Genomic DNA, 26,644 nt, shown 5'->3' with positions numbered 1-26,644 from the left:
AGAGTTGCCCTGTGTTGTGTGTTTTTATCTTTGTGCACAAATTTCTAACCTACTTAAGAAACATGTCAAGAGACAGATACTGGAGACAAACAGATGGGAGGTCATTAAGTTTCTCCTGGGGATCCATTATACGACAGTAACTGCTCCCCCTAGTGCATCTCCATTACCAAGAAGAGGATTATCTGGAGGCGCGTCCCCTGAAATCACAATTTGTCATGGTTTTACTCTTAATAACATAATTAGACCAAGAAGTGACACACACTAATGAAATGCCGATGTCCTGGGACAATAGCACTCGGGGGGATCTGTTGTATAAACCTGTGACTGGTCACTGTCATATAATTTACATGCCAATGCAGGATGGGTAGAAATGAGGATTGAATAGGGGGGGTTTCTTTATTTGTCCCATACTCAGACAATGAAGGCATAAGTAACTGCAAATTTAGTATGAAAAAGATGAAAAAAGTTAATAAATCTCTGTTTTCTTTGAAAGAAAACCATCCATTTGACTGTGACACCTGGCTAATATTGGAACTTCAGTTACGAAGAAGGACCATTTTCCACAAATAACTTTTTCATTAACCATTTTTTTTTAAACACGAATACCTGCATATCCTACAAACTGAGGGTTAGTTTCAGTGAAATGTATTTTATTCATTAAAAACAGTTAATTTCTTTCTGTTTCAACTGTAACTTGTTTCCAAATGAATACAGAATACATATTTGTACAATGTGATGTAAGGTTTGTTCTTTAGTCGTCTTATGTAGGACTACACCAACTAATTATTTATCATATAAATAGTAATATTGTAGCACAGATTCAACAAGGTGCTGGCAACATTCCTGAGAGATTTTGGTTCATATCCTGGAAGTATTGATCAGAAGATTACACTGAGGTCATAAAAGGATGGACATGGTCAGCAGCAATGCTCCCCACACCATTACACCACCATCAGCCTGAACTATTGACATAAGGCAGGATGGAGCCATGATTTCATGCTATTTACACCAAATTCTGACCCTACCATCCAGATGTTGCAGCAGACATCAAACTCTTCAAACTTCTTTTTTCCAATTTTGGTGAGCCTGCATGAATTGTAGTTTCCTGTTCTTAATTGACAAAAGTGGCACCCAGTGTGGTCTTCTGCTGCTGCAATCCACCTGTTTCAAAGTTCAACACATAAAAGATGCTCTTCTGCATATCTTGGTTGTCAACTTAAAGCAGTTTGATCATTCTCTTCTGGCATCAGCAACATACTTTCACTCTGAGAACTGCCACTGACTGGATAATTTCTCTTTTTCAGACCGTTCTCTGTACTTGTCTGGCACTAACAATCATGGCATAAAATCACTTTAATCCCCTTTCCTCCCCATGCTGATGCTCAGTTTGAACTTAAACAGGTCGTCCTGTCCATGTCTACTTGCCAAAATACATTGAGTTGTTGCTATGCAACTTGCTGATTAGATATTTGTATTAACAAGTGGTTAAACAGGTATACCTAATAAAGTGACCAATGAGTGGTTTGCCCGTTATGGCATTTTAGCAAGGACTCCATCTTTCATGGTAGGTTCATATGTCCACCAGGAACAAAAGGCAATGAGAAAACTGTTTAACTGTTTGAAATGAAGTAAGATCAACGTATATAACTGAGCATAATTGATATAATTGATGAGCCTTTGTTATATTAAACCATGTCAAACAATGAAAGCACAGTAAACAACTATTTTCTTATTTCAGTACAAACATTACTTCCAACTGTAGCTGCAAGTTAATCATTTATGCAGGACTCAACCAAAACCAAAGCCTTTTACATACAGTAATAACACATTTTACTTCAGTTTGCAAAAGTTGACACGTGTTCATAAAGAAGGCGAGTTAGCGTGCTCCTCCATATTTCTGAACATGATTCACTGAAATGAGATCCATCTGGCAGGCTGAGGGAGCTCAGATGACCTTCGGCCTCTGAGGCAGACAAAGATTATAATACGCAGTTTGATCCCAAAAGTCAGGTCCTTTCCAGCCACACCAGCCCTGGAAATATAACAGCCACACCAAGATCAGCACAGTGTGTGGGAACCTGCTTTTCAGACTGAGAATTGCTGGCGGTGTGAATGCTTTTCCGTTACCTTGTCTGTGATAACCTGCAAGTCCTCTGCTCCAGTGTAATGAGGATCTAGGATGAGGTAGCGGATCTGCCCTGTGGTCTCACTCCAAGCCACACCCAGGATAGTGTGAGCTAAAACGCCTCCTCCTGCAACACAGAGCAAACAGCAATGTAAGTTTGAACAAGCTTTGTCTATGTTAGCTATCAACAGTACAGGCTTCTGAAAATAGTCAGCTCCCTCCTTTTCCAAATCCATAATCAATAGAATACAATTCATATTTTTGGGCCAATTAGTAAAATTCTTAAGATGACTGTACGCACAAATCCTGGAAATGATAGCAGGCTCTGGTTTTCTTTGAGTTTTTGTGGTGATGTGACTTTAAAAAAAAAATGTTTTAATGTTTATATGTGGTGTTTATAGTGAGTTTTATGTTGTCATGCACTGACAGCAAAATTCATGACAAATTTCCACTACTTTGTAATGGAAATGAAGTTTATTGATTATAATGAACTCCCTTCTTTACCAAATCCAAAATCAATAAGCTGCCAATTAAAACAAAACAAACAAAAAAATCCTGGGAATGATAGTGGGCTTCTGCTTCTCTTCGGGTTTTTGCGGTGAGGTAACTTTTCTATATTTGGATAATGAATTATAAAAATAAGGCTTATCATAAAAAATATCAAGAAAACAAAGTTTCTGTGAGGTCATAAAATTAATGTAACTGTAACAGTTTGAAAGTGAGCTCACCAATCATGACTGGAGTTCCTTCAGTGAGGAAGTGGTTGGCCAGTTCTCGGCCTTTGGACGCCAGCTCAGCTCCCTGACTACAGAGAAGGCAGATTAGTTGTCAGATATATTAAAATCATCCACAAACACATAATCATTCACAAGAAATGCAATCCCACCTCACAAACAGGATCTTGGAAGTGAGCCCAAGCAAATGACTCAGAACAGCCTGAACCTCAATGGATCCAATCCACTGACGTGACCCGACGAAGGATGCCTGCTTGTCTCCAACATCCACTAAAGCCTGGAAAGCAGAGAACCAGACAGCTTGGACATGTCTGATAACATTGTAAAAAAAAGAGGAAATGTGGGCATATCTTGTACTCTGATCATATTTTATAGGGCAACTACCTGCTGGATCTCCTTGTGAGTGGGCACAGGCAGCTCTACGTAACCCTGCTGCTGGAACCAAGAGCAGATAGTCTGCAGGGAGCGATAAGCACAGCCCCAGCCATTGTCATCTACACGGTCCTGCATGTAGTGGTGATAGCTGTAGATCCCCTGGACCAAATACACCTTGAGAAAAGAAAAAAAAAATCTTGCTGTGTTCATCTATTTCTGCAAATGAGCAGAATACTGTTAAGGATTTAAAATAAGTAATTAGATATACCTTTCCATTATCTAGGGTAGGGTGCGTGAGAGCCAGATGAGGGTTTCGGAGATAACCGTCTTTGTAGGGCTCATTGGGAAAGTGGTAAGCGTTGGCTCTTCTGAAGTAAGGCCTGTCATCTGGTAGCTCAAACTGCTGATGCAGCTCCTATTCAGACAAAATAAAGTTTCAAGGAAAGGTCATTCATTCTTTTTGTCCTTTCTTTAAACAAGAAAGCACAAGTTGAACTCATTGGGATTAATATGTCTATAATGATAGAAGTTCAGTCTGCGGTTCTTACTTTACTTTCCCAAAAAGTTGATTCTGTTCATCTGGACGGAGCTCTACATCCAGATGAAGTGAATCAACTTCTTGGGATTTCCTTACCTGGATGATTGAGCACATGTTAAGACACTAACCTTACGTTGTGCTACTAGCTGGCTGTCAGGCACTCCTACTGGATAAACCACAGTCACCAGTCCTTTTGGTTCTGGAAGGAGGAAGTGGACCGGTTCAGGAACAAGTAATGTCATTCCCTTCATGTTCTGAAGAGTCACTTTCTCCATCTCACACAACTGATGAGTTAGTGCCTCAATTAGCTGCTCGCAGGCACTGCAATACCAGAATAAAAAAAACCAAAAAGTAATATTACTGTAAGAGACGAGCTTTGGTTAGTGGTATGAAACCAGATGTTTTGTATAAAAGACATACTCCTTGATTGTATCGCTGCGGCCGGTGCAGACAACACAGTCTAGTGGAAGAGTCACACTCACAAAGTGGGATTTCAGAACTGTTTTGGTGAGGATGGGGGCTGAGAGGGGGCCTGGCTTTGTCACCTCCGTCATCAGACGAAGGTTTATGACACTCTGAAAGGGAATAAGAGTGAATTTATATTCACAGGTAAACGCAAACGCCATAAAGACAACTAGACATAAAAAAACCCGTTATGATGAGAGCTGAAACAATCAGCCAGTGGCATAGGTTCAAGTCGCATCTGCAGTGAACAGCAGGTTGACAAAGACAGAGCATGCCTGGCCTGCGGCAGCAGGACTGAGCCTGCTCTACTGTGTCAGCACTTTTATCATGTATTGTCACTGTGATATGGACTATTGTGACTAGACTGGATCAAAGCATCACACTGGGCTCAGGAAACAGTGCTATTTTCTCCTTTCTTTCTTTTATAAACAAAAATTGGTCAGATAATTAAAAAAAATCACTGTCAAACTGATTATAGTCTTTAATATGGCTCCATATTATTCACAGAACACAAAATATTGCTGATTATTCGATACGTACCGCCACCGAACTTTTTTTGCTTTTCTTTTTTGATGATTTTTTCCCAGAACTCTCTTGTTCGTCTGCCCTGAAATAAAAAACAAAACAACCCCCCCACCACACACACACACACACACACTTTTCAATATAGCCCAATAAAATACAAAGAAACAGCAATGACAATAAAAGAGGTCCAGAACAATATAGGGAAACACACAAACACACATTTAAAACTATAAACCAAAACAGAGACTAAAACAGATGAGCGCAAATCAAAGTGTCAAACACATGAATGCATTTATTCCTATAAAGTTCGTAGTATGGAGTGCATAAAATGTATTACATGACCACAGATGTCTGAAATTTTACATAATATCTGAAATTTGCTGTGGGTGGCTGCAGCTCAGGGATAGAGTCTACTCTGAAGGTATCTGGTAGTTTGAAACCTGGCTGCTTCAGTCTGCATGCCAAAGTATCCTCGGGCAAGATACTAATACTAAATGTTCTACTTTAGCTTCGCATTTTTTATTTTTTTTTACCTTCATCTATTCTGCTTTAGATTTTTTTTTCATCGTGCCACTAAAAGATGCAGATCAATATGTCACTAAAGACTGTGTTCCTGTTGGTTAGTTGGTAGCAACAGTTTTAGTGTGTGGTAGTCGTCCTAAAATTTCAGACATTTTTTTTATAATTACATCCCAAATTATCTGTGGTCCACAACTCTGAACATCTCTCACTGTGCAACAAGGGACCACTGTTCATGAGCCACAATCAAAGATATTGTCTCAATTCTTGCATGTCAGTCAGCCTTCTTACAAAATAAGATGAAGAATCTATTCAAGAGAGAAATAATGCACTGTAATAATGTCTGTACTTACTGTATCCATTGATGCATATCTTCACATAGTGTACTTGGAGTTATTTCTTCAGGTGTGGCATAAGCATCTTTGTTTGGCCATATAATAACAGGACTGTCGCTCACTGCCAGAACACAGGATTCAGATTTCACCTGGGAGCGAAGAGTCTCAAACGTTCTCGAGATGACATTTCGCACCAGCTGCTCTGTAAGAAGAAAATAGCGTTTCTCTTTAACATTCCTACAGCGTTAGGGTAATAGATTTGTATGGCTTGAGTTCTGGAATTTGCATTTGACCAGTTACTGCCACTCTGTTATAGAATTTACTGTTTCTAGTACACTAAACGGCTACACATGTATACATTTTACTTTAGTTAACTAAATATCTTCTAAATGAGGACATCCAAAGTAATGTTTGGGGGTTTTGTCTTAGAAGGCCATCATTACATCAAGCATGTATATTGAAATTATATTCCTGGTAATGTGGGTAAAGTTTGAAATAGCATTTAGTCTGACTCAATTATAGCAGGAAAAATGAATAGAAAAACTGCATTTTCTATAATCCACACGGGATCAAATATATAGATAGACCCCCACTAATATTTGGTTAAGTGTCACTTAGTGAGTTTCATCGTGGTACCCAACAACAAAATTCTGGCATAATTCTGTCTAGATATTTGACCACTCTTCTTGGCAGAATTGGTAGAGTTCATTTAAACTGGTTGGTTTCCTGGCACGGACGCAGATTTAAAGCATAATCCACAAATTTTCAATAGTCCTTCAGTTGAGCTTGAAGGTACCGATTTTGGAGCAAGGGCTTCTTTCTCAGTCTAAGCTGATGTAAAACTCTCTTCATTGTGGACAGTGACGCTAGTGTTCCAGCAGTTTCTAGTTCATAGGAAGTTTGAGCTTTGGTCGTTCCTGAGCATCCTAACCAATTTCCTCTAATCTAAGGGTGATAGTTTGAGTCTTCTACCAGACCATGACAAAGTGGCGACATATGTAAATAACATGTAATTATGTACAGTTGTTTGAAGTGATGATTATGGAATCTGCAGTTGTTTAGAAGTGGCTCCATGAGACCTTCTCAGCTTGTGTAAATCTGTAATTCTCATTCTTAGATTTTCATGGAGCTCCTTTGACTTTCACAACTACAAAAAGAAACTACAATTTATTAATCAATCATGATCTCAAATGAGAAGGTAACAGGTTTTAGCCCCGTCAAGTTAAAATACATTTTAGAACCTTAATCTCCATTTATTTAAAAAAAAAAAATGAAATGAGTGTATTTATTTATTTGAACTTCACACAGGGTTTGACTCTGTGTTTAGTAGGAAAAAACCCCCAAATAAATATGCGCACACACACAATTATTATTATTTTTAAGTCTTAAAAATGTGTGCTGTGCTCGGAAGACAGCACTTCCAAGAAATCATTAAAAGCCCCAAAATATCATGACATTCATGCGCGAGCTGAATGGATGCAAACCACTTACCACGACTGTGGATGTTTTAACTTTACGTGTGTGTACATTTAGACATATTGTTAAAAATCGTTTCTGAACACACCATCTGTGCTGTCCAGCTGACATCTGAACTCCAGCAGACCTTTGACACGAAGAACGGTCGCAGTCTCGGAGTCAACAACGACCTGATAGCACACAAAACGACAGAAGTCAGCGGCTGGTTGGGGAAATCATCTGACAACGATTGTAATTACTCTTTTAGCGTTACTGGCTAACTGCTAAGCCACGAACTGAAGAACCCACAAGATAGACTTACTCGTGGGTCTGAACACAGAGGAACACAGACACGACCTCGTTTCGATAACTTAATTTCAGCAACCTTACCATTTTGGAGTTCTCAGCCTAGCAAAGGAACTACACTGTTTATTGTCAGTTGTTTCTAAGCACTGGGGGCTGACATGTCTACTAAAGCAAAAGTTCAACGTGTCTCTGGTTGGGGCTTTCTATTGGGCCACACTGGCTCCGCCCATTTATGGTGCATTTATAGTAACTCGTAAGTTCGGGAACGTTTTCTAGATAGTTTGTCATACACGTCTTCACAATATTTCGTTTTCTTTTATCAGTTTTTTTTCCCTTTTAAATTTAAAACGCCTATAAATGTATTGTATATTACCACCTATATCCTCCCGAGAACCGAGGAAAAGTGCATCTTCTAGTTGAACTTTTGTTGTGAAATGTGAATCCCCTGAGATTCACATTTACTGCATGGATTTTTGTAGTTCATCAGATAAGCAATCATATACTCAATAGTTTACAAAAAAAAAATAATAATTAAAAAACCAACACCCAACATTAGTCTATCTACATCTGGGGTAAAATTAGCCAATAAGTAAATAAAGGCACTTATAATCCTCCTCAGTCCTCCCTTAGAGAACGCTAAATCTTGTGCTTAGTCTCTAATGCACACTTTACTCCATCTAATTAGTCTTGCTTCACTGCCCATGTTCCCCTTCTTATGCAACATTTGACACAATGTGTCAATATTCTTCTTCTTATTAATTTTGTTGAGATATTTATTTTGTATGGGTGTGTGTGACTGTGTGTGTGTGTGTGTGTGTGCAGGGGAGGAGGGTATTAAAAACAACAATAAGTGTTTTGTAACACTGTAAGTGCTCACAGTCAGACACACACAAAAAAAGGTTAAAATGTGTTTCTTGGTGCATTGCCAGTTTATCTCAGGATATTCATAAGAGCTATGTGAGTTAAGCCAGAAGTGTAAGTGTAGACAAGGCTTTTGATATTTTAAGTTGCTGTTATGCAGGCTTAAGTCATAAATTGTTCCAAACATCACTGCCAAAGCTCTTCTAGTCAAAGGCAAATAAATTAAATCAGCATCAAGGCTCGGCTTGCAGATAAATCAGATTTACACCCTCTGATTTATAAAATATAAAGGACAACTCTTCAGCCTAAGAATTATAAATTACAAGAATATCTGTAAAAAGGAGGATCTACTGAAAAAATATTCCCATTACAGACCTTTTCCACCCCATTTTAAATTGTATTAGCTATTCTTAGCTGCTATGTCAAAGTCAAATAGCACAAATACCACATGCCAGGAAGTGGGGTTGAAAATGAGGACAGTTTCAGGTCACTGATGTTTTGTCCTAACAATGCCTCTGGATAAAATCAAGTTTGTTAGGATTACTGGAAAACAGAGATGAAATGGTTCCTCTTGTACACGCATGCAAAGTCAGTTGTCTAAATCTAACAGAGTGTCAGATAAAATAAAATAAACACACCTAACAGGTGCAGTGTAGGGAAAAGGTATTTGCCCCCTAACTTATTTCAATTTCACTAGCAACACTCACGTTACTTTGGTTACTGTTGACTAAAGAAATTACTTAGTTAGAGCCTGTCTGACGGAGTGAAGTCGACTAATAGATCTCTAAAGGCAGCACATCATGACAGAAACAGCTGAGAAGCAAAATCAGTCACATCTATTGGTCTGGGAAGACTTTCAAAGCCATTGTAACTCTTTGGGATTCCAGTGAACTTATGGTGAGAGCTGAAAACTCTGCTGACCAAAAGAAACACAAAGGCTCGACTCACATTTGCCAAAAAACAATATTTTCAGGATCCCCAAGACATTTTGGAAAACAGTCTGTGCACTGACGAGACAGAGGCTGAACTTTTTGGAAGGTTTGAGTTACATGTGCATAAAATTAATAGCATTTCATAAAACGAACATCACACCGACAGTCAAACATGGTGCTGGACCTTAAACAGGCCATTTATGCTTGAAAACCTTCCAGTGTGGTCAAAATAAAACAATTCTGCAAAGAAGAGAGAAAGTAATGACTTTTTTCCACACAGAGCCAGGTAGGTTTGGATAACTTTTTTCTCTAAATGAACAAAGCATTTTGCATTTTGTAAATGTTATCTTTGTCTAATATTAAGATTTCTTTTATCTAAAACATTTATAGAATATTCAATATTTCTTCAATATATACACTAAAGTGCTGGAACACAACATTACCACAGTATTGTACTCCAAGTATCTACATTATTAACCAATTCTTTGTGCCTAAATGTGGCAATCTGCTCCAGGATGTTCCCTCTTATCAAACTGAGTCCGGCAGCAGCAGCATGCATTGTAACAGTGTGAAGTCATGACTCTTGAGTTCCCGTGGACTTAGTGTGCTGAGGAAGATTTGTGATGAGATTAACTATCTCCCTTTGTATCATAAACAGAGCATTAAGATCTTTTCAGTTATATGCTATAAATATTAGAGTGTGAGCGAGGAATGATTATATGGCAAGAACTCACATTACAAATGCACATTCATCATATGTCCATAGGCAGAGTTTATCTTTGGAGCCTTTTATTTATGTGAAAAGTGGCAGATGTGCTGGGATGTAAAAAACAAAACAAAAAACCCCAACTTCAATATATATAAAGAATTTTTGTGCAGCTGTGATGAAACATATAACTATTTTCAGGGTAGCCCATTTTGGCTTTCTAATGAGAGTTATATAAAAGCATTTCAGTATCAGCAGTGTGATTATTTTCTTGCTCCTTTTGCCGAGTGGCTGGTGATTGTAGACAAGCCATGAAGGTTCAAAGCTACATTTTTACAAAATAGAAGCGCAAATCTGTCTTGCACACCTATGTGAGCAACGACAGAGTGGAAAATTGATGTTATATGATAAAAAAACAAAACAAAACAATTGTAAAACATCCACTAGCTTCAGATTAATGTTGGAATCACTTGTACCAAATAGCCACTGAACGTAGATTAGGGAGGTTTTAATGACCACTTTGAACAAGAGGAATGATTACCGCAAGAATCTCATGTTTCAGTGCTTCTATGAGAACTTGGTAGTTATTTTAAGGCCCACTTTAAAAAAAATCCTTTAAGTAATCTTAAAGCCTCACAAGATACTTTTTTTCAAGTAATGTCAAGAAGAGAAACATCTGGATCATGTTATGCTCAGAGGTCTCACAGATGAAAGAAGTAGCTTTTGGCATCTGTGTGCTCTCTCAGAGCTGAAAGATTAATCTAGTTCATGAAAATCTTCTAATTTGTCTATATCAGGCAATGTAAGCAGTATACAGTAAATGCTTTATGTAACTATAATTACATTTTCCTGCCTGCCTTTAGATTATCCAGCCATTAAAGCCACTATTTGAGTTTCTTTCCCAAATGCCATCAGATAATGTCAGAAATAATTTGAGCATTGCAGTTTCACTCTGCTCTCAAACATTTGTCACCTGCATGGAACTAAAGTCCAAACAGTTATAAAGAATATTATATCTTATTGGCTTTCCTACAAATGTTAGGGAATGCCAGGGGTAATTAAAAACAACAAGTAGAAGAGAGCATTGCATGAAAACCTTTTGCTGCAGGATATCAAATGAGCTTAGCTTCACTTGATTGGTCTCCTATTGAGGCATGAGGTCTGCACACTGGTCCTAGTCATTCCTCAACACTAAGAGGCTCACCACAGGGCACCATCTGAGGGACGAATAGAGGCAGGCAACAGACGAGGAAAAGGAAAGCATACTTTTCTGTTCCTTATGCTGCATTAAAAAAAAAGTACATATATATAAATAATTTAATCACAAATATTATATTTATGGATTTCCACTTCATGCTGTGTCCCAGAAATTATGATATTTGTTTAACTTGTCAACATAATGAGGCCAATAATAAAATAAAACACAATTTATCAGTAGAATATTCCAGTATATTAGCTTATTCATTCAGTCACATAAATGGATTTCCCTTTACAGATTTCTCTATATTTATGCTTTGCCTGAATGTACTTGGATCAGCTGGATGTTATGTTTATGTCTCCAAACATGGCTGTTCCCAAAAAGGATGCTGCAGAGTGCCCTCTTGTGGACAAACTGTGTAGCATCAACTCTTATAATATGGTTGAAGGGTGTTTCTCCCATCTCTTCTTTACTCTTTAGAATTTTTCATTTATTCCCTGTTATAAATTATACTGATACATGAGCAAATAGCTAATATCTGGTGTAAATACTGGCTTACCAATAATCAGCTGGGCTTCAATATGCAGTAAGGCTGAAATGTAATTATGCTGCCTAATGGCTTTCACATTTGCTGCTATTACAGTTTGCTGATAAAATGTTTCTTATTTCCACTTCTATGACTTCAGGCTTTAACGGTGTAGCCATAGATGGAAATATTGGAGGATTTCATGCACGGAAACCAGATTCCACAGAATGGAGGAGCTGGACTTTCTTCCCTCTTTTTCCAACCTCTTCTAGGTATTTTATTTTATTCTATTAACTGATATCCTAATGACATCATAGAGCTCTGCATGAGCTCTCTCTCCACCTTCCTCAAATTTCTAGCACAGACAACCAGAAGTAGCTGTGAGATCAATCTCGGTTCAGTCCTGTGATCATTGAGAGGATGAATGAGATGTTGAAGATATCATGTCATCTCTTATTAGCACCTCTTCTTTCTCTGAATTTGGATCCTTAATCATAACAACTGCACTTAGACGGAGAACCATTTTCCACTTTCCCCTGTCGCCAAGGTGTTACTTGAGAACAAACAGAGCGAGAAACAGACCTGCCTGCTGTGTCAGTCAGCACTTCTCATTTTATCTGAAAGATGTGTTGAAACCTGGTGGTTACTCCCTCAGTGCAAACATGGCTCCTCTGAAAGAACACACTGATAAGACACAGAGTAAAACAAAGCCGAGATTAACACTGAAACTTTTCAGCCAGTCATGACAAAGATGTTTGTTCATGCCAGCGCAGCTGGTGCTCTCTCCACTGGGTCCTGGTGAGAGGCAGCAGCAGCTGTTACCTCTGAGGTAGCAGATGGGTCACTAAGACCTGGGGGAAAAGATCTGCTTCAAGATGTTTCCCTCCAACCCCATATCAGTGCTCCGAGAGGCAAATGCAAACGAGCAAGTCACTGGCTGGATAGCTGTGATAGAGGCTATATTATTAACTTAAAGTGAATTAGAAGTCGTTGCTCTGGACTTGTTGTAAAGCATGATCTTGTTTCAAGCTAAAAATGTCTGAAAAAAAATCACACAAACGCTGCTACATGTTAAAAATATTATTCAATTGGTCTCCATTAGAGCTGCTTTTAAGTAAATTTGCTTGTAAGGGGGGGGGGGGGGGGGAGTGTTTGAAATGTTAGCTAACTTTTGTGAGCCGGCCTTTGAATGGAGTGGTTTTACTCACCTCAAAGCAGTTTTACACAACAAGCTTTAACAACAGCAACTTTAACAAAAAGTTAATTGTCTTTCCCAAAATATCTTCATCATGAAGATGGAGGAGCTTGGGATAAAACAAACCAAAACAAAATTAGGAAATGAGCCACATCCTGAGTCTTGTGGCTCAGGAGGCTTATTCATCAGAACCCCACAACTGGGTGCAATAATTTTAAGTTAAAAGTCATTGAAAGTCTTTAGAAACTCCAAATGTACTTAAAAGATTTGGTTCTCTTTCTTAAATCATATCTATAGGGGTCGAAAGGGTCAGAAAGCCATCATTCTTAAGAAGTGTACATTACAGCACCAAGAGACCAACGCCTACAGTAGTTTTAAAGATAGTCTGCACAGTTAGGACTGTGTGGTTTCAAAATGTTTTATCTCATTTGTGAATAAATTCACGATCAATGTTTGGGTCTGTGTTAAATGACAGGTTTTGTTGTATTCATGACCAAGATTGGGTGATTTTTTTTTACGACTACAGGAGCACGTTCAGTAAAAGAAATCATTCCCACCTGTGGCCGTCAAACTTGATGGCTCCTCCCCATGACTAATCATGATTACAGACTGAAACCTGGATTATTCCACTTTCCATTTTCTTTTATATGAAGAACATAACTTTAATTAACTTCGGAGTATTGATTTAATATATTTTAATTATTTTTTTTAATAAATATTTATTCTATTTTTCTGCATTTCATATTGTGATTTTGTTTGTGTAAAATAACTAAAGTCAATTGATTTATTTTAAAAAGGCAAATAATGATATTTCTATTCATTAGCACCTTTCTGTATTGACTGGTAGTAGATGCTACAACGTTAAACAGATTGACTTTATTTGGTATTAATATTATTTAACCTTTACACAAGCATGATACTGCGATTCTTGAGATTAAGAGACACCTATACACATAGCAAAAATCCACAAAGTGCATTAAGTATACCAAATATGCAATAGATAAAGAGGAACATACTCAAATCTGTCAACTTCAGTGGCAGTAAAGCCTAAAACATCAGTAAAAGTGATTGTCCAGTGGTATTAATGGCACTGATTTGCACTGAAGCTGCTTTCAGGTTAGTTAAAATCATCTTAAAATTCATTGACTTTCACTGAATTTATTTTTATTTTTATTTATTTTATTTATTTATTTTACTGCATGGCCAGATGTAGCTAATAAGCCACTATCTGCCTGTATCACTAACTTTAGCCTTCCTTCAGAGCATCCATGCTCTTGTCATTTCAGTTAAAGTACCATGAAACTGTCACATGTAACATAACTTGCACATTTTAAATGAGTAGCTTTTTTTTTTTAATTTCTCCCCCCCCCCTTAGGTTGAACTGTTAAATTAATTACTCTAGTGGGGCGCCCACCCTGGGGCCTGATGAAAGGGTTCCTCCTTTAATCTCTAACCTATAAACCTTTTGTTTTATATGGTAGCAACATCTTTGGTCTTGACCTTAAAAGAAGCTCAGGGTTATATAAGAGAGAGTCCCTGTGAGAAACAAGAAAAGTCCCATGTGACAATACTATTCATTATTTAAACTCTCGAAATTGATTTATGGTGTTGTAGTGAAATTGCTTGCTTTTCAGACCAAACATGGCCAACAAGCACGAGTTTAGCCTTGTCATAGCCAACAAAATCTATTTTTTCCACAATTTTTTTTATAAATGATCATCTAACATGTCCAATCCTTTCTGCGCCTTTCCCCGACCTTCAGTAGAACAGACCTAATTCAACTCACACAGGGTAACATCTTCTGTGGAAATGTGATCTCATGTTGCTCAGACTTCATATATTTACAAGACTGAAGCACATTTGTGTTTTTGTAAATGTGCCACTGTTAGACAGCTGCTTCATGAAACCCTTGAGTTATCTGTGGTTGATGTAGCCTCGAGCAGAGATGAGGAGGACTCACTTGTTTTTAACATTAGTCCCTTTCAGCCAAACTGGATGCAATGGCATCAGTTAAGTTATCTGTACAGCTTTATAAAACGTGTATAGGCATGGGTGTGAGTTAAACAAGTTGGGGACCATCTTTAAATCATTGTGCTGCTCATAAAGCATGTAGAAATACTGCTTTTCATACAGTCTTCCGCTTAAATGAACTTTTGGTTCAATAGTTTGTGTAACGATTGCAAGTTGCGGCACCACAAATTGTTTAAGACTTAAGACCCTGTAAGAGTTGCAGTAGTGACATTCGAAGAAGAAAGAAGAAGAAGAAGAAGAAGAAAGTGTGTACATTATTGTACTTTATTGAGCCCCGTGGGGAAATTGCTCTCTGCATTTAACCCATTCACTCAGTGAAGCAGTGGGCAGCCATTGGGCGCCCGGGGAGCAGTGTGTAGGGACGGTACCTTGCTCAGGGGTACCTCAGGGTAGCTGTTAAGGGGAATCACTCTGTCAAAACAGATCAATCGGAAATTTACTGCCCAAAATGTAGAAATGTTTTTAAAGCACTGTTCGTGAATCAAACTTCAATTCCCTTCATGTATCTGACAAGAAAGCTTTGGAAAGTGTTCTCGGTGAGGAAAGCTTTAATGCGCTGATCCTGATCATGACTTATTTATTTATAATTTTATGTTGGATAGAAAGTTATTCAAACAATTAATTTGTCCAACAGCTGTAAGTTACAAAACGCTTAGGAAGGCTTAAGTCGTTGGTTTGAAAAGACAGGACAATTGGCTGCATTGGCCTGATCTTTCTCATAATTACAGTACAGCTGATCGTTCGTACAGGAAATACTGGTGAGATTCTGGAATGAATTAAACATGTGCAGATAACATGAGTGACAAATACATTATTAGAGTAAGCCATGCGAGATTTGTAATGCCAAATAAGATAATAAATGTAAAATGAACACCTTTCAGCGCAGAGCGGGGATATAACAGAAGTGTGGTTAACCTTATACGTTACTAGTTTTATTTGATGGTTCCCTGTCGGGCTAAAGTGAAAAAATTTTTTTTGCATGCGACGAGTCGTCTGGAAATAATTTCTCATTGCTGATAGGTTGCTTGGCTACACCATCCCCACTTGCGCATGGATTGGCTTAGTGCTCTTGCCCCCCTCTAGTTCCTCATTGGCTTTTGGTAATGATAGTTCCCTGCCATCATTTGCCCATGCTGTTTTCAATAAATATTGTATGTGGTCTCTGGCTTTGGTGCTGATCATGTGAATCGTCGGGTTGAGAGGAGGAAGGTATCCCGATGAGCACATCAGATGATGGAATTTCCCCCAGAGACCACAACTGCTCGTCCACAACTGTCTCCCTCCGAAATTAGATAAGAGAGAAGCGCCAGGAGGTTACAGCCGGGAAGATGTTCTGCGCCAAGCTGAAAGAGCTGAAGATATCCGGAGAGTGTCCGTTCTCTGCCAGCGCCAAAAATAATGAGCTCGGAGACTTTGAGGAGCGCTCAACTGAGACGGCGGATTTATTGCCTGTTTCCAAGGACGTGCACGGAAAAACAGGTGAGGGTGTACCTCGAAAGAAGACAAGCAGAGCCAAAGTTAACCTGCATACACTTGGGGATAGCATCCGAAAACTGGCATGTCCCGAGGTGAGTTATAAATGCATTTCTTATTCACCTCATGTATCTTCTGCAGTGTTTTACTTAGACCTGTGAAAAAACACAACTATTACTGCATTTATCGCATCTATTTTTATTTATTTATTTATTTTTGCCTTAAAGCACAGACACCATGCCCCTGTGTCCGCTTGAGACAATGAAACAGATAAATCTTATGCTATAAATATTAGAGCCTCTGTAATTGACGTTTAAGTATTCCCAGACGCTGACCTTTAACTTGCTTTGGGCACTCTGTGATACAGTTTCAAAGGCTGCACACTGCCCTCCAACGAATGATGACACTATCAGATCACAGCAGGGACTCTGAAAGGTAACTGGTGTTTTTAATTTCAGCTGCCACCAACACATCAATAAAAACACTGCTCATCCTATCAGCTGCAGTCTGTGAATTATAGGTCTAGCCCACAACTTTCACCACAGCGTGTATTCCTCATGATAAAAATAGTGAGGGTGAGATGTGTGATTTGTTACAAAATATCTTCTGGCACTCTCACTACTAGACTGATACAAGGAGTTGTGACACAGACTCCGGCTGCTATGGATACCTGGAGAAAAAGAGAAAACCCTCCCAAATGAAGGGCACATTAGACTGCTATGGAAAATATCACATGCGCAGTGACATTAATGCGTAGTTTTCACAGTAGGGTCATGGTCTGATGAGGAGCTAAAACGATTAGTGTATTAACCAATTAGCTGAAAATTAATTTGGAACTATTTTTGGTGATGTTTTCCCTCATTTTTGATGCATGTGTACCGATTGTTACCTTGCCGCAGCCTCTCAAATGCAAGGTTTTGCAGTCTTTGTGGTCACATGTCATATATGTGGATATAGAAATATAAATATGGAAAAAAAAATCTTTGGCTGTTTGTTCAGACAAAAAAGCACATAGAAAAATGCCACCTAGGAAGTTATAGCAGACATTTTCCATTTTGTCTGGGATGTTACAGACAGATGAAAAGGAAAATCAATGGTTAAAATGATCTTGTGGACAATTCCAGCCGATGTCTGCTGTATCTCAGTGACTGTCTACTGAAAGTGTGTTTTTAATGTGTGTCTGACTTTGATATTTGTTGACTTTCCAGTCTAGCAATTTCCTGTTCACATCACCAGAGCTGTAGCAGTGAACCAGAGCATTTATTAGAGATGATGAACATTCATTCTGTCAAAACAGGTAAAGACAAATCGGAATCTTATTGGCCAAAACATGCTAATGTTTTAGGGGGGTTTTAAGCACTGATTGTGAATTAGATCCCTATCCTCTTCATGTATCTAACAGGAATCCCGATAGAAGCTTTGAAAATTGCTCTTGGTGAGGAGATTTTTAATATGTGTTACGAAGAGGACAGCCACATTTTGACGGTGGTGGGGGGAGCGCTCCACGACTTCCTCAACAGCTTCAATGTCTTGTTGAAACAGAGCAGCATGCTGCCCAACCCGGATAGACGAGATTGTGTAAACGAACCTTCGGTACTCTGCTTAGACAAAGATCCGGGCCTGCTTACTGTCTATTTCTTCAACCCTTGCACCACCACTGAGCTCTTTTTCCCAGGAGTCATCAAAGCTGCTGCCCGCCTGTTGTACAACACCACTGTGGATGTGGTGATGGACCTCCAACATGGCAGAGACACCATCTTGCAATCCAGTCCACAGCCCAGCCTCCTGTACACAGTTGTAGTTAAAGATACAAAAAATCTGAGCCCCAGTCCGTTGCGGGCTACCTCAGCTGGGACCCTTCCTACCTCTCTCTTTTCCACTATCTTCCCTTTCCATCTGATACTTGACCAGGATCTGGTTCTGGTGCAAGTAGGACACGGGCTCAGGAAAAGACTGATCAGGAAGGATGGACTCAGACGGTTTAGTACCTTCCAAGACCACTTCTCTATTGTGTCCCCCCAGATCAAATGTACCTTTCAGGGTATCCTCACTATGCTAAATGCACAGTTTATCATTCGGATAAAGCATGGAGTTGCCACCACAGATAACACAGGAAAGGTATGTTGATACATCTGTGAAATTCCTTGAAAAGTGACTAGAGAGACTAGAGAGGCTGAAAACATTTTCCCATCATCACCTACATGTTTAAGGAACTTGGGTAGAAGAGGGGGAAAATGGGCTGCTTATAAGCATCGTAGCTTATTAGTGGTGTACTTGGGTGCACTCGGCCTGAGGTAGAGATCAACATTATACCCCCAGTGGAGATCAGAAGGAAATGTCAAACCATTTTATCCATCAAAGCCACAGCCATGCTCATGCTATTTTTGTAAGGGTGCACAGCCATCAGTTGCAATGAGAGGTACTGGCGAGTAAATGTTGCATGCTATAATGAAACTTATTCAAAGATGCTTCCACTTAATACCATGTGGCACTTGTCCTCCAGTGGTAGATTTACAGCTAGTGAACAGGGTCCAATTAAAACAGGTAGAAATCAGCAAATGGGCGAGCCAGCAAGTTTCACAGTCTCTTGCATCTTGGGTCAGCAATTTGATACTTATATTCCAGTCAGCAGAGATAGCACATTAACATAACTTGAATTATCTGATACGTTAAAAAAAGGAAAAACGGCCCACTCCTATGGCTCCACAAATCAAATTTTCATGTTCATTTATTCTAACAAATATTTAATAATTTATAGTAGAGAGAATATAAACATGAGAAATCAAAAGCATTCAGTGTCATTGTTGCGAAAGCTGTCTGTCTATGAAAAATAAAGAATAAGCTGTCAAAAATTTTAGCTATTTTCAGACAAAATGAATGAAATCGGAAAATTGTTGAGAAGACGATGTCAGATCTCTTCAAAGGCAAACAAACAAAAACACACAAACCAAAGGCTTGCAACGGTTTTTATTTAAACAACCCACATTTTTATCTCTTGAAGTCTTGACTGTGAGACAGATTGACCAATTGACCGGCTTACATTCCCTACATAAATAAATCTTTCAGCTTTGTTTAAAACTGTGGCTGATTGCAGCTGTATGCAGCTGTCATTTTATTTTACTGGAATATTTACATCTCTTGAGGGAATTAATTGTGTATACATTTGAAAAAACTGCTTCCATGGATAAAAACACCCCCCACAGCATATATATATATATATATATATATATATATATATATATATATATATATATGTATGTACTTTTTTTTAAAAAGAAAAAAAGGCATCCTACAGTACAAATGCACAGAATATTTGAGCTGTAAGGATCTCATAGCTTTTAATAACAATTTTGTTAAAAATTTCTAAATGTTTCTCATCATTTTCCTTTTCCTTTTAGCACATGGACCTTAAAGGTCAGATGATTTACGTTTCAGAGTCAAACGCCATCTTGTTCTTGGGATCGCCATGCGTGGACAAGCTGGAGGAGCTGACAGGTCGCGGCCTCTATCTGTCAGACATCCCTATTCATAACGCTCTCCGTGATGTAGTCCTGGTTGGCGAGCAGGCCAAAGCACAGGATGGTTTGAAGAAGCGGTTGGGGAAGGCCAAGGCAGCCTTGGAGCATGCACATCAAGCTCTGGAGGAGGAAAAGAAGAAAACAGTGGATCTCCTCTTCTCGATCTTTCCCGGCACTGTGGCACAGCAGCTGTGGCAGGGTGAAACCGTCCAAGCCAAGAAGTTTGACCATGTTACGATGCTCTTCTCTGATATTGTGGGCTTCACGGCTGTTTGCTCAATCTGTACGCCCATGCAAGTGATCACCATGCTCAATGAGCTATACACCAGGTTTGACCACCAATGTGGAGAGCTTGATGTGTATAAGGTAGGTTAATATATATTGCTGAGCTGAGCTTTTTTTTATTTTTTTTTTATTTTTTACAGTGAACATTCACACATGCTTTCATGTCTACACTGCACAAATGTTGGGAAACCACTCAGGTGTTAACAATGCTGGATCATTGTCAAGCTTTCAAATTTGTTATGGAACAGTAAGTGACATGGTACAACATTAAGCAAGACTCAACATCAAGATTGAACATCCTAGAATTTTTGCAGTTTATTAGAAAGTCATTTTGCTGGCAAAAATTTCAGACTTATAGATAGGTGACTTCTTTCTTTATGAATAGCCACAACAACAATCGTTATTTTATTAATACATTTGTTGGTTCATTAATTTTTATGTAAGTACACTCGATCTTGCTAGGAATGTAAGTGTGCAAGTCAGTTGTAAGTACTCCGTTTCTGTCTTTTGTAAATCATTAAAATCCTTTTCTTAACTCCCACGTAAATTAAGGTGGACATTACCTGTGTGTCCCGCATGACCACACAGCCGTGCCTGCAGCTTGAATAACTTAGATATAATTATACACTAAAATAATATACACATACTATACACACAAAACTCATGGACAAAGAACTGCCCCTGTAACCCATTTGGTAGAAGGAGAGCCTGCTGAAGCTCTTTCTGCAACATCCCGGGCCACCAGGACAAGTATAATATACATACATTTATATATAAATATATGTGTATATATATATGAATAGGAGGTTACAAATGCATTAAATGCTTTCACAACATTTTGAACAAAGTAATACCATTTTGTGTACAAAGGACTGTAACTCAACCAGCTAGCCAAGTGTCTTGCATAGGCTGCTAATCTGCAGGGAGGCTGGATAATGTAATCAAACTGTCGTGGAAGCATAACAGAGAGAGGAGCGCGTTTGACAAATATCTCGTAAAACGCTAGGAAGTCAGAGGTTCCTTGAGGACCCTGTTTCCACTCCACATGTGTGAGCCTAAAAATAGTTTTACTTTGTTCCAGCCACATAGCAGCTGAGTGCTCTCCAGTTCAGATTTGCACAGAATAGAAGAAGAAAGGGGAAAAAAGATGGACTTTTTAATAAAGTACTACAGTATTACAGTTTAAGTTTTATTACACTTACTTGTCTTCTGCTGCACGATGGAGGCAAATTGTTGCAGACTGTTTGGTGAATATCCACTTTACATTTATCACTCTGTCTAAGGTTCGTTCCCTTCATGTCAAATGTATTCTTAACAGTTAAATATCATAGTCTCAGATTAAAAAAACACATAGGGTCCATATTTTCATGTGATCACACCAGCCACAACACCATTGACCAAGCTTCAAGAATATCACATTTATATATCAGATGAAGATAGCTCATATTGGAAGACTTACTAATGCTTTGGAAATGAAAATAAAGGACTGATGAGTAAAGTAAGGGTGGGCTACTTCTGCTACGTCTAACCCATTGTTCATGCGTCAGACCACACACATCTTTAAAGTTTAAAACTACACACCTAAACACATTCACAGCTATCACATAACTATTGCTTTAACAAAACGTGCCTGCTTACACATAGATAAACACACACGCACACACGCGCGCGTGCACACACACACACACACACACACACACACTGCTACTGCTACAATATTAATATGCACCAATGTCGCGGCTCATAGCTTAAACGTGGTGTGCCACTTTAAATGCAGCAATAAAGCCCTTGACATTGAGTAGGAGAAGACATAAAAAGCTCCTGAAACAATGTATGCCGTTTTATATTTGTCTTTGTAGAAATAATTTTAACAATCTTCCGCTTTATTCAGGTGGAGACCATTGGTGATGCATACTGTGTAGCTGGTGGCTTGCACAGGGAGAGTGACACTCATGCTGTTCAAATTGCACTCATGGCTTTAAAGATGATGGAGCTTTCAAATGGAGTTATGACGCCAACGGGAGAACCAATACAGGTGAGGGCCAAGCACTAATTACCGTACAATTCTTTATTCAGTCAGATTATGTAACTTCCAACAGTGTCCGAGTGTTTTTATTTGGAGAGTTTTAAGAACAAGAAAAAGAGAACTATCACTACATTGTTGTTGTTACAAAATGTTGTTTATTATAATTTGAATATAAAGCAGATAATGATTTCACACAATAAGTAACGCTTTAATGGCTTCCTGCACTTTAAACTGTTGTCACTATTATTGGTGGCTTTCCAGTTATTGTCCTTATCTGCAGAGAACTTGGCACAATTAACGAACGATGACGTTGACAGCCACTACTGTCACTGTATCAGTGAGTCAGACAATTTTGGGGTTTTTTCAACATGAGTCTAACCTATCAAAACAAGAATGTGAATCACAAAAGCAGAGTGTAACATCTTTAATAATTAGGTGACACTATCTAATCAGAGTACAAATCATAATGTTTCACCAACATCCGACTCAGGATGATTTAATTGTGTGTCTCTGTGTCTCTCTTGACTGCTGGTTGCTCTTAGTAGCAGTTCACACAAAACTTATCTTCTGTTAAGAAATGCTGATTCACGCACTCTACAGAAGAAGTTTATGTATGAAGCTAGCTTGATTTCTATAACAGAGAAGTGTATTCAGAGTAATGTATTTCTATATAGTGTGTAAATGCATTATTAATTTAATAGCCTCACATTTCAGCTATTTGGTTGCATATTAAATTATGAAAGAATTAACTGTGAATTATTCATCCTTAACTGATTAGCTCTATTGACCTTGAACTAAAAACCTAAATAGATACATATCTTGATCGAATGGCATTGATTCAAGATTCATTCTGCATTAATTTATGTATTAAATGTCAGAAATAAAATAAGTTAAACATTACTTAATTTGTACTCTTCATAAGATGTTACAAACTGCGCAGCACATTACAGCACAGAATTTATTACACAGAAAGAATTGTATTCATAAAAGTGAACTGTCTTAGATATTTAACTAAATACTCTGATATGTAATCATGCATGTCTGATGATGATAAAACTATGTGGTGTTTTTGCCTTAAAAAGTCCTAATTGGCCTAACAGCTGTCAGAATCAGCCAAACCAAATATGTGCAAAGTCATGTCATTAACTTCCACGAATGCCAGAAATGCCATTCTGGATGTTTCCTCAGTGGTTACTTGGGAAGGTTTTCATCCCTCTGAAAACACCAAAACATTATTCTGTAGCAAAATTATACCCATACAATATTGAGAAAATGTTATGCTGAGGAATTAGATTTTGTTTCTAATATATGAAAATATAAAAAAAAATTAAAAAATTAAAAAATAAATAAAAAAATTATATATATATATATATATATATATATATATATATATATATATATATATATATATATATATATGTATATGTATATATATTACATCGGTTTCTTGGCAGGTCTCTGCATTTGTTACTGTATTCAGATGTTACTTTCACCATAGGTGATGAGTATAGCAGCATGAGAATGAAGGCAGGAATGGGTGTCATCGTGCACACGACTGCGTGCATGTGTAAGGCAAGACAAGCTGAAACTTGAACTAAAACATCTCATTTTCTTCCTAGATGCGTATCGGCCTCCACACCGGTTCAGTACTTGCTGGTGTAGTTGGGGTTAAGATGCCTCGCTACTGCCTTTTTGGGAACAATGTCACATTGGCCAACAAGTTTGAATCATGCAGCCAACCTAGAAAAATCAACATCAGCCCCACAACCCACAGGTGATATAACTCTGCAACTTGGGAACAAGAAAAGTAGCTCATAGTCACATGTCACTGTCTCAAAACATATAATCTGAAAAGCTTTGCAGGTTCAAGTTAGTCCATCCCAAAAGGAGATATAATCTCCCATTGAAAATGCTACCCTTTAACTGCTTGAAGTGTCCTGTTTATCATCCAGACAGTTCTGCTGTGACTTATCTACATTGTCAGGTAACACAATGACAATTACCCCCTACAGACAGACCCACAAATAAAAACACTGACTTGCTACCTAGCTGGCAGCTCTTATGGGGCCACGCTGCTACTTATAGACTTATGAAAGGTGACCACTGCCTCATTTTTATGAGACAGACTGACCAATCAGAGCAGACTAGCTATTACTGGAACTAAAGAAAAGCCTTTCAGAACAGAACAATAACTGTTCAAAGTAAACCTATTCAGGCAGAACCCCCCAAATAAAATTGCATACCTCTCTTTCTGCACAGTATAATTTGTTTCCACAAGTGGTTGTTGCAGATAACAAAAAACCCAAAGTGCTCTTGACAGGAAACTTAACATTTGGATGAGCACTGTGTTTCCTCTTGTGTCAAATAATTCGCCACGTTGTTTTGAGATCCATCTTTTATCTGTGCGCTCTTTGTCCCAGATTGCTGAAGGGTCGCCCAGAGTTCATGTTTGTTCCCAGGAGCAGACAGGAGCTTCCGGCCAACTTTCCAGACGACATCCCTGGAGTTTGTTACTTTTTGGAGGCGTCTGTCAAAACTTCAAAACTGAATATGAAATGAAGTCATGTGACAGATCCCAAAAACGTTAGCTATGGAGTAATATAAACCTATCTAGTGAACACAGTGCAACAACCTTGTATATCTTGGTTTTGGTTGAGTTGATGTCGATGATAGTGTCTTCGAGTCAAACTCTTGCAGTTGCTTAATTACAGAGATGTCAGTTTACTGTCAAACATGAGTCTTGTCTCTGTACAATTATCCATTTGTACAGTTGTTGTAGAAACTTACTTCATCTTTCTTCCAGAATGAGTCATCTGCGCAAACTGATATGATATAAAAGTAGCTTTCATTTCTAGCTCCTGCCAGAGATATAGAAGTGCTGTCAAGAGAGGACTTTGGGACTGTTGTTCTAAGACTGTTGTCTGTAAAAAATAGTATAAAATGTATAGTAAATGCACCAAAAAGCATACAAATTTTTAAAAAGAGTCATTAAAGTTTTTAATCTTGTAAAATGTGGCTATGTTACAAAAATACATTTTTGATATGATGACCTGTAAATGTCTGACTGCCCAGACTAGGTACCTGGTAAAGCAATGTGTCCTAGAATTACATACAAATAATAAAATAATTAAATAAATAAAAATACATTCTTTAATAACATATAACACAAACAATTAAACTATATTAAGAGTTTAGGATTAAACCTTTGAACCAATGAAGCAATGCCGAGCAGATCAAGGTGCCTTATGCAAGCTCTACAGGCAGGATCATATGTTGGTTTACAAACAAATGCTTTTATTTATTTATGTTTATTTTTTAATAAAACACAACCAATAATTTCTTTCTGAGTCAGACAAAAAACATATACACTGTTTTTTAGGTGTGTTGTGTAACATAAAGCATTCCTAACTCTCAGTATCTTAACATACGTAATGTTTGTGCATACTTTTAGTCTTTTTCCACACCTCACATTTATACTATATTTATTACATGAGTTTCATCGCACTCCTTTGCTACAGAGGGAATATGACACGGCCAGAGTACAATGAATGTCACTCATAATGATGTGCTTTAACCATTATTGTAATGTAATCAAAGTGCAATAAATATTGACAAACAGTTTTAAATGAATGACTCTGTAGCACATTGCATTGTATGAATAATTGTCATCTTAAGTTATTGACATATATATGATGCAGTACATGCATTGAAAAGTAACTAGAGGCATTTACTCAATTACTTCTTTTCTGTATCATTTCAGGCACTTTTATTTTACTTGAGTGTTTTTAGTTTAAATTTCAGAGTAGAATAATTCCCTTTTTACTCCAGTACATTTATATGATAACTTCACAAAAATTAATTCCAAGGCAGAAACACATATGAGCTTCCTAAATTTGGGATTACAAAAACTATTTCTTACAATTCAGATTCATGCTCATTTAAATATTGGAATTGTGAAATTGTTGGCTAATATGTATGTTTTGTACGTTGTCTGATAGCTGATACTTATACCGCTGATTTTTGTTTATTTTTTATGTTGCTATTAATCCCTGTTGTGTAAACAAAGAAATTATTATAATAAATAACTATTAAAGTATTTCAGTGTATTATCATACTGTCTTGAAAGAGAATACATTTTGTTCTATTACTGACCAAACTGCATGTAGGCGCTGCATTGATAAATAAAAAAGAAATCCAACCAATGCCATTGGTGTCCTGCTAGTTCCAGTGTTGGGTTGATAAATCGCTGAATCACACCTTAATGAAATATAATGACTTTATCAGACCAATAGCATATAACATTTTTAAACTTCATGTGACCAGCTACAGCATTAAAATGCTGTATGGAGAGCAACAAAAATGTTAGGTGCACATGTAAAGTGAGGATCATTTTAAAAATAAGACCATGAAAGAAATGAATCTGGATCTGTGTGTAGCTGCAGAAAGAATGAACACAACCCTGATGTGTGCTAGACAGGTTAAAATACTAACACCTTTATAAAATACAGAGTTATTA

The 26,644-nt window shown here is 37.9% G+C and overlaps 2 protein-coding genes across 3 annotated transcripts; one reads left to right on the top strand and one right to left on the bottom strand.

Moving 5' to 3' along the window:
• Positions 1–591: 591 nt before the first annotated feature.
• On the bottom strand, positions 592–7,572 carry ufsp2 (ufm1-specific peptidase 2). Of its 2 annotated transcripts, XM_082537415.1 has the most exons (12): positions 7,462–7,572; positions 7,181–7,262; positions 5,635–5,818; positions 4,778–4,844; positions 4,193–4,347; positions 3,901–4,093; positions 3,503–3,649; positions 3,244–3,408; positions 3,012–3,136; positions 2,854–2,930; positions 2,128–2,252; positions 592–2,032 (listed from the first exon to the last, which is right to left on the bottom strand). In XM_082537415.1, the coding sequence occupies exons 1-12, from the start codon at positions 7,462–7,464 to the stop codon at positions 1,946–1,948; spliced, it is 1,410 nt and encodes a 469-aa protein (XP_082393541.1). In that variant the 5' UTR covers positions 7,465–7,572; the 3' UTR covers positions 592–1,945. The 2 variants fall into 2 exon arrangements, with proteins under 2 accessions (XP_082393541.1, XP_082393542.1); XM_082537416.1 differs by lacking the exon at positions 592–2,032 and having other exon boundaries at positions 2,138–2,252; positions 2,854–2,926.
• Positions 7,573–15,878: 8,306 nt separating this feature from the next.
• Positions 15,879–26,314, top strand: gucy1a1 (guanylate cyclase 1 soluble subunit alpha 1). Its single transcript, XM_082536639.1, has 8 exons — positions 15,879–16,394; positions 16,667–16,734; positions 17,508–17,596; positions 17,702–18,417; positions 19,698–20,183; positions 21,994–22,137; positions 23,748–23,902; positions 24,549–26,314. Exons 1-8 carry the CDS (start codon positions 16,155–16,157, stop codon positions 24,685–24,687), a joined length of 2,037 nt encoding a protein of 678 aa, XP_082392765.1. The 5' UTR covers positions 15,879–16,154; the 3' UTR covers positions 24,688–26,314.
• Positions 26,315–26,644: the final 330 nt, after the last annotated feature.

Source organism: Aulonocara stuartgranti (genome assembly GCF_965226115.1).
Source record: "Aulonocara stuartgranti genome assembly, chromosome: 6".
NCBI classification, from domain to species: Eukaryota; Metazoa; Chordata; class Actinopteri; order Cichliformes; family Cichlidae; genus Aulonocara; species Aulonocara stuartgranti.
This window is presented reverse-complemented; position numbering and strand designations above follow the sequence as displayed.

Excerpts from the sequence above, each read along its gene's own strand:
- ufsp2 (XM_082537415.1), bottom strand. Across the intron at positions 4,094-4,192 it reads CGCAGCGATACAATCAAGGA|TGCCTGCGAGCAGCTAATTG; the intron begins GTATGTCTTTTA and ends CTGGTATTGCAG. Across the intron at positions 3,409-3,502 it reads CTACCCTAGATAATGGAAAG|GTGTATTTGGTCCAGGGGAT; the intron begins GTATATCTAATT and ends TCTTTTCTCAAG.
- gucy1a1 (XM_082536639.1), top strand. The coding sequence starts at position 16,155 with ATGTTCTGCGCCAAGCTGAAAGAGCTGAAGATATCCGGAGAGTGTCCG. Across the intron at positions 18,418-19,697 it reads CCACAGATAACACAGGAAAG|CACATGGACCTTAAAGGTCA; the intron begins GTATGTTGATAC and ends TTTTCCTTTTAG. Across the intron at positions 23,903-24,548 it reads ATCAGCCCCACAACCCACAG|ATTGCTGAAGGGTCGCCCAG; the intron begins GTGATATAACTC and ends TCTTTGTCCCAG.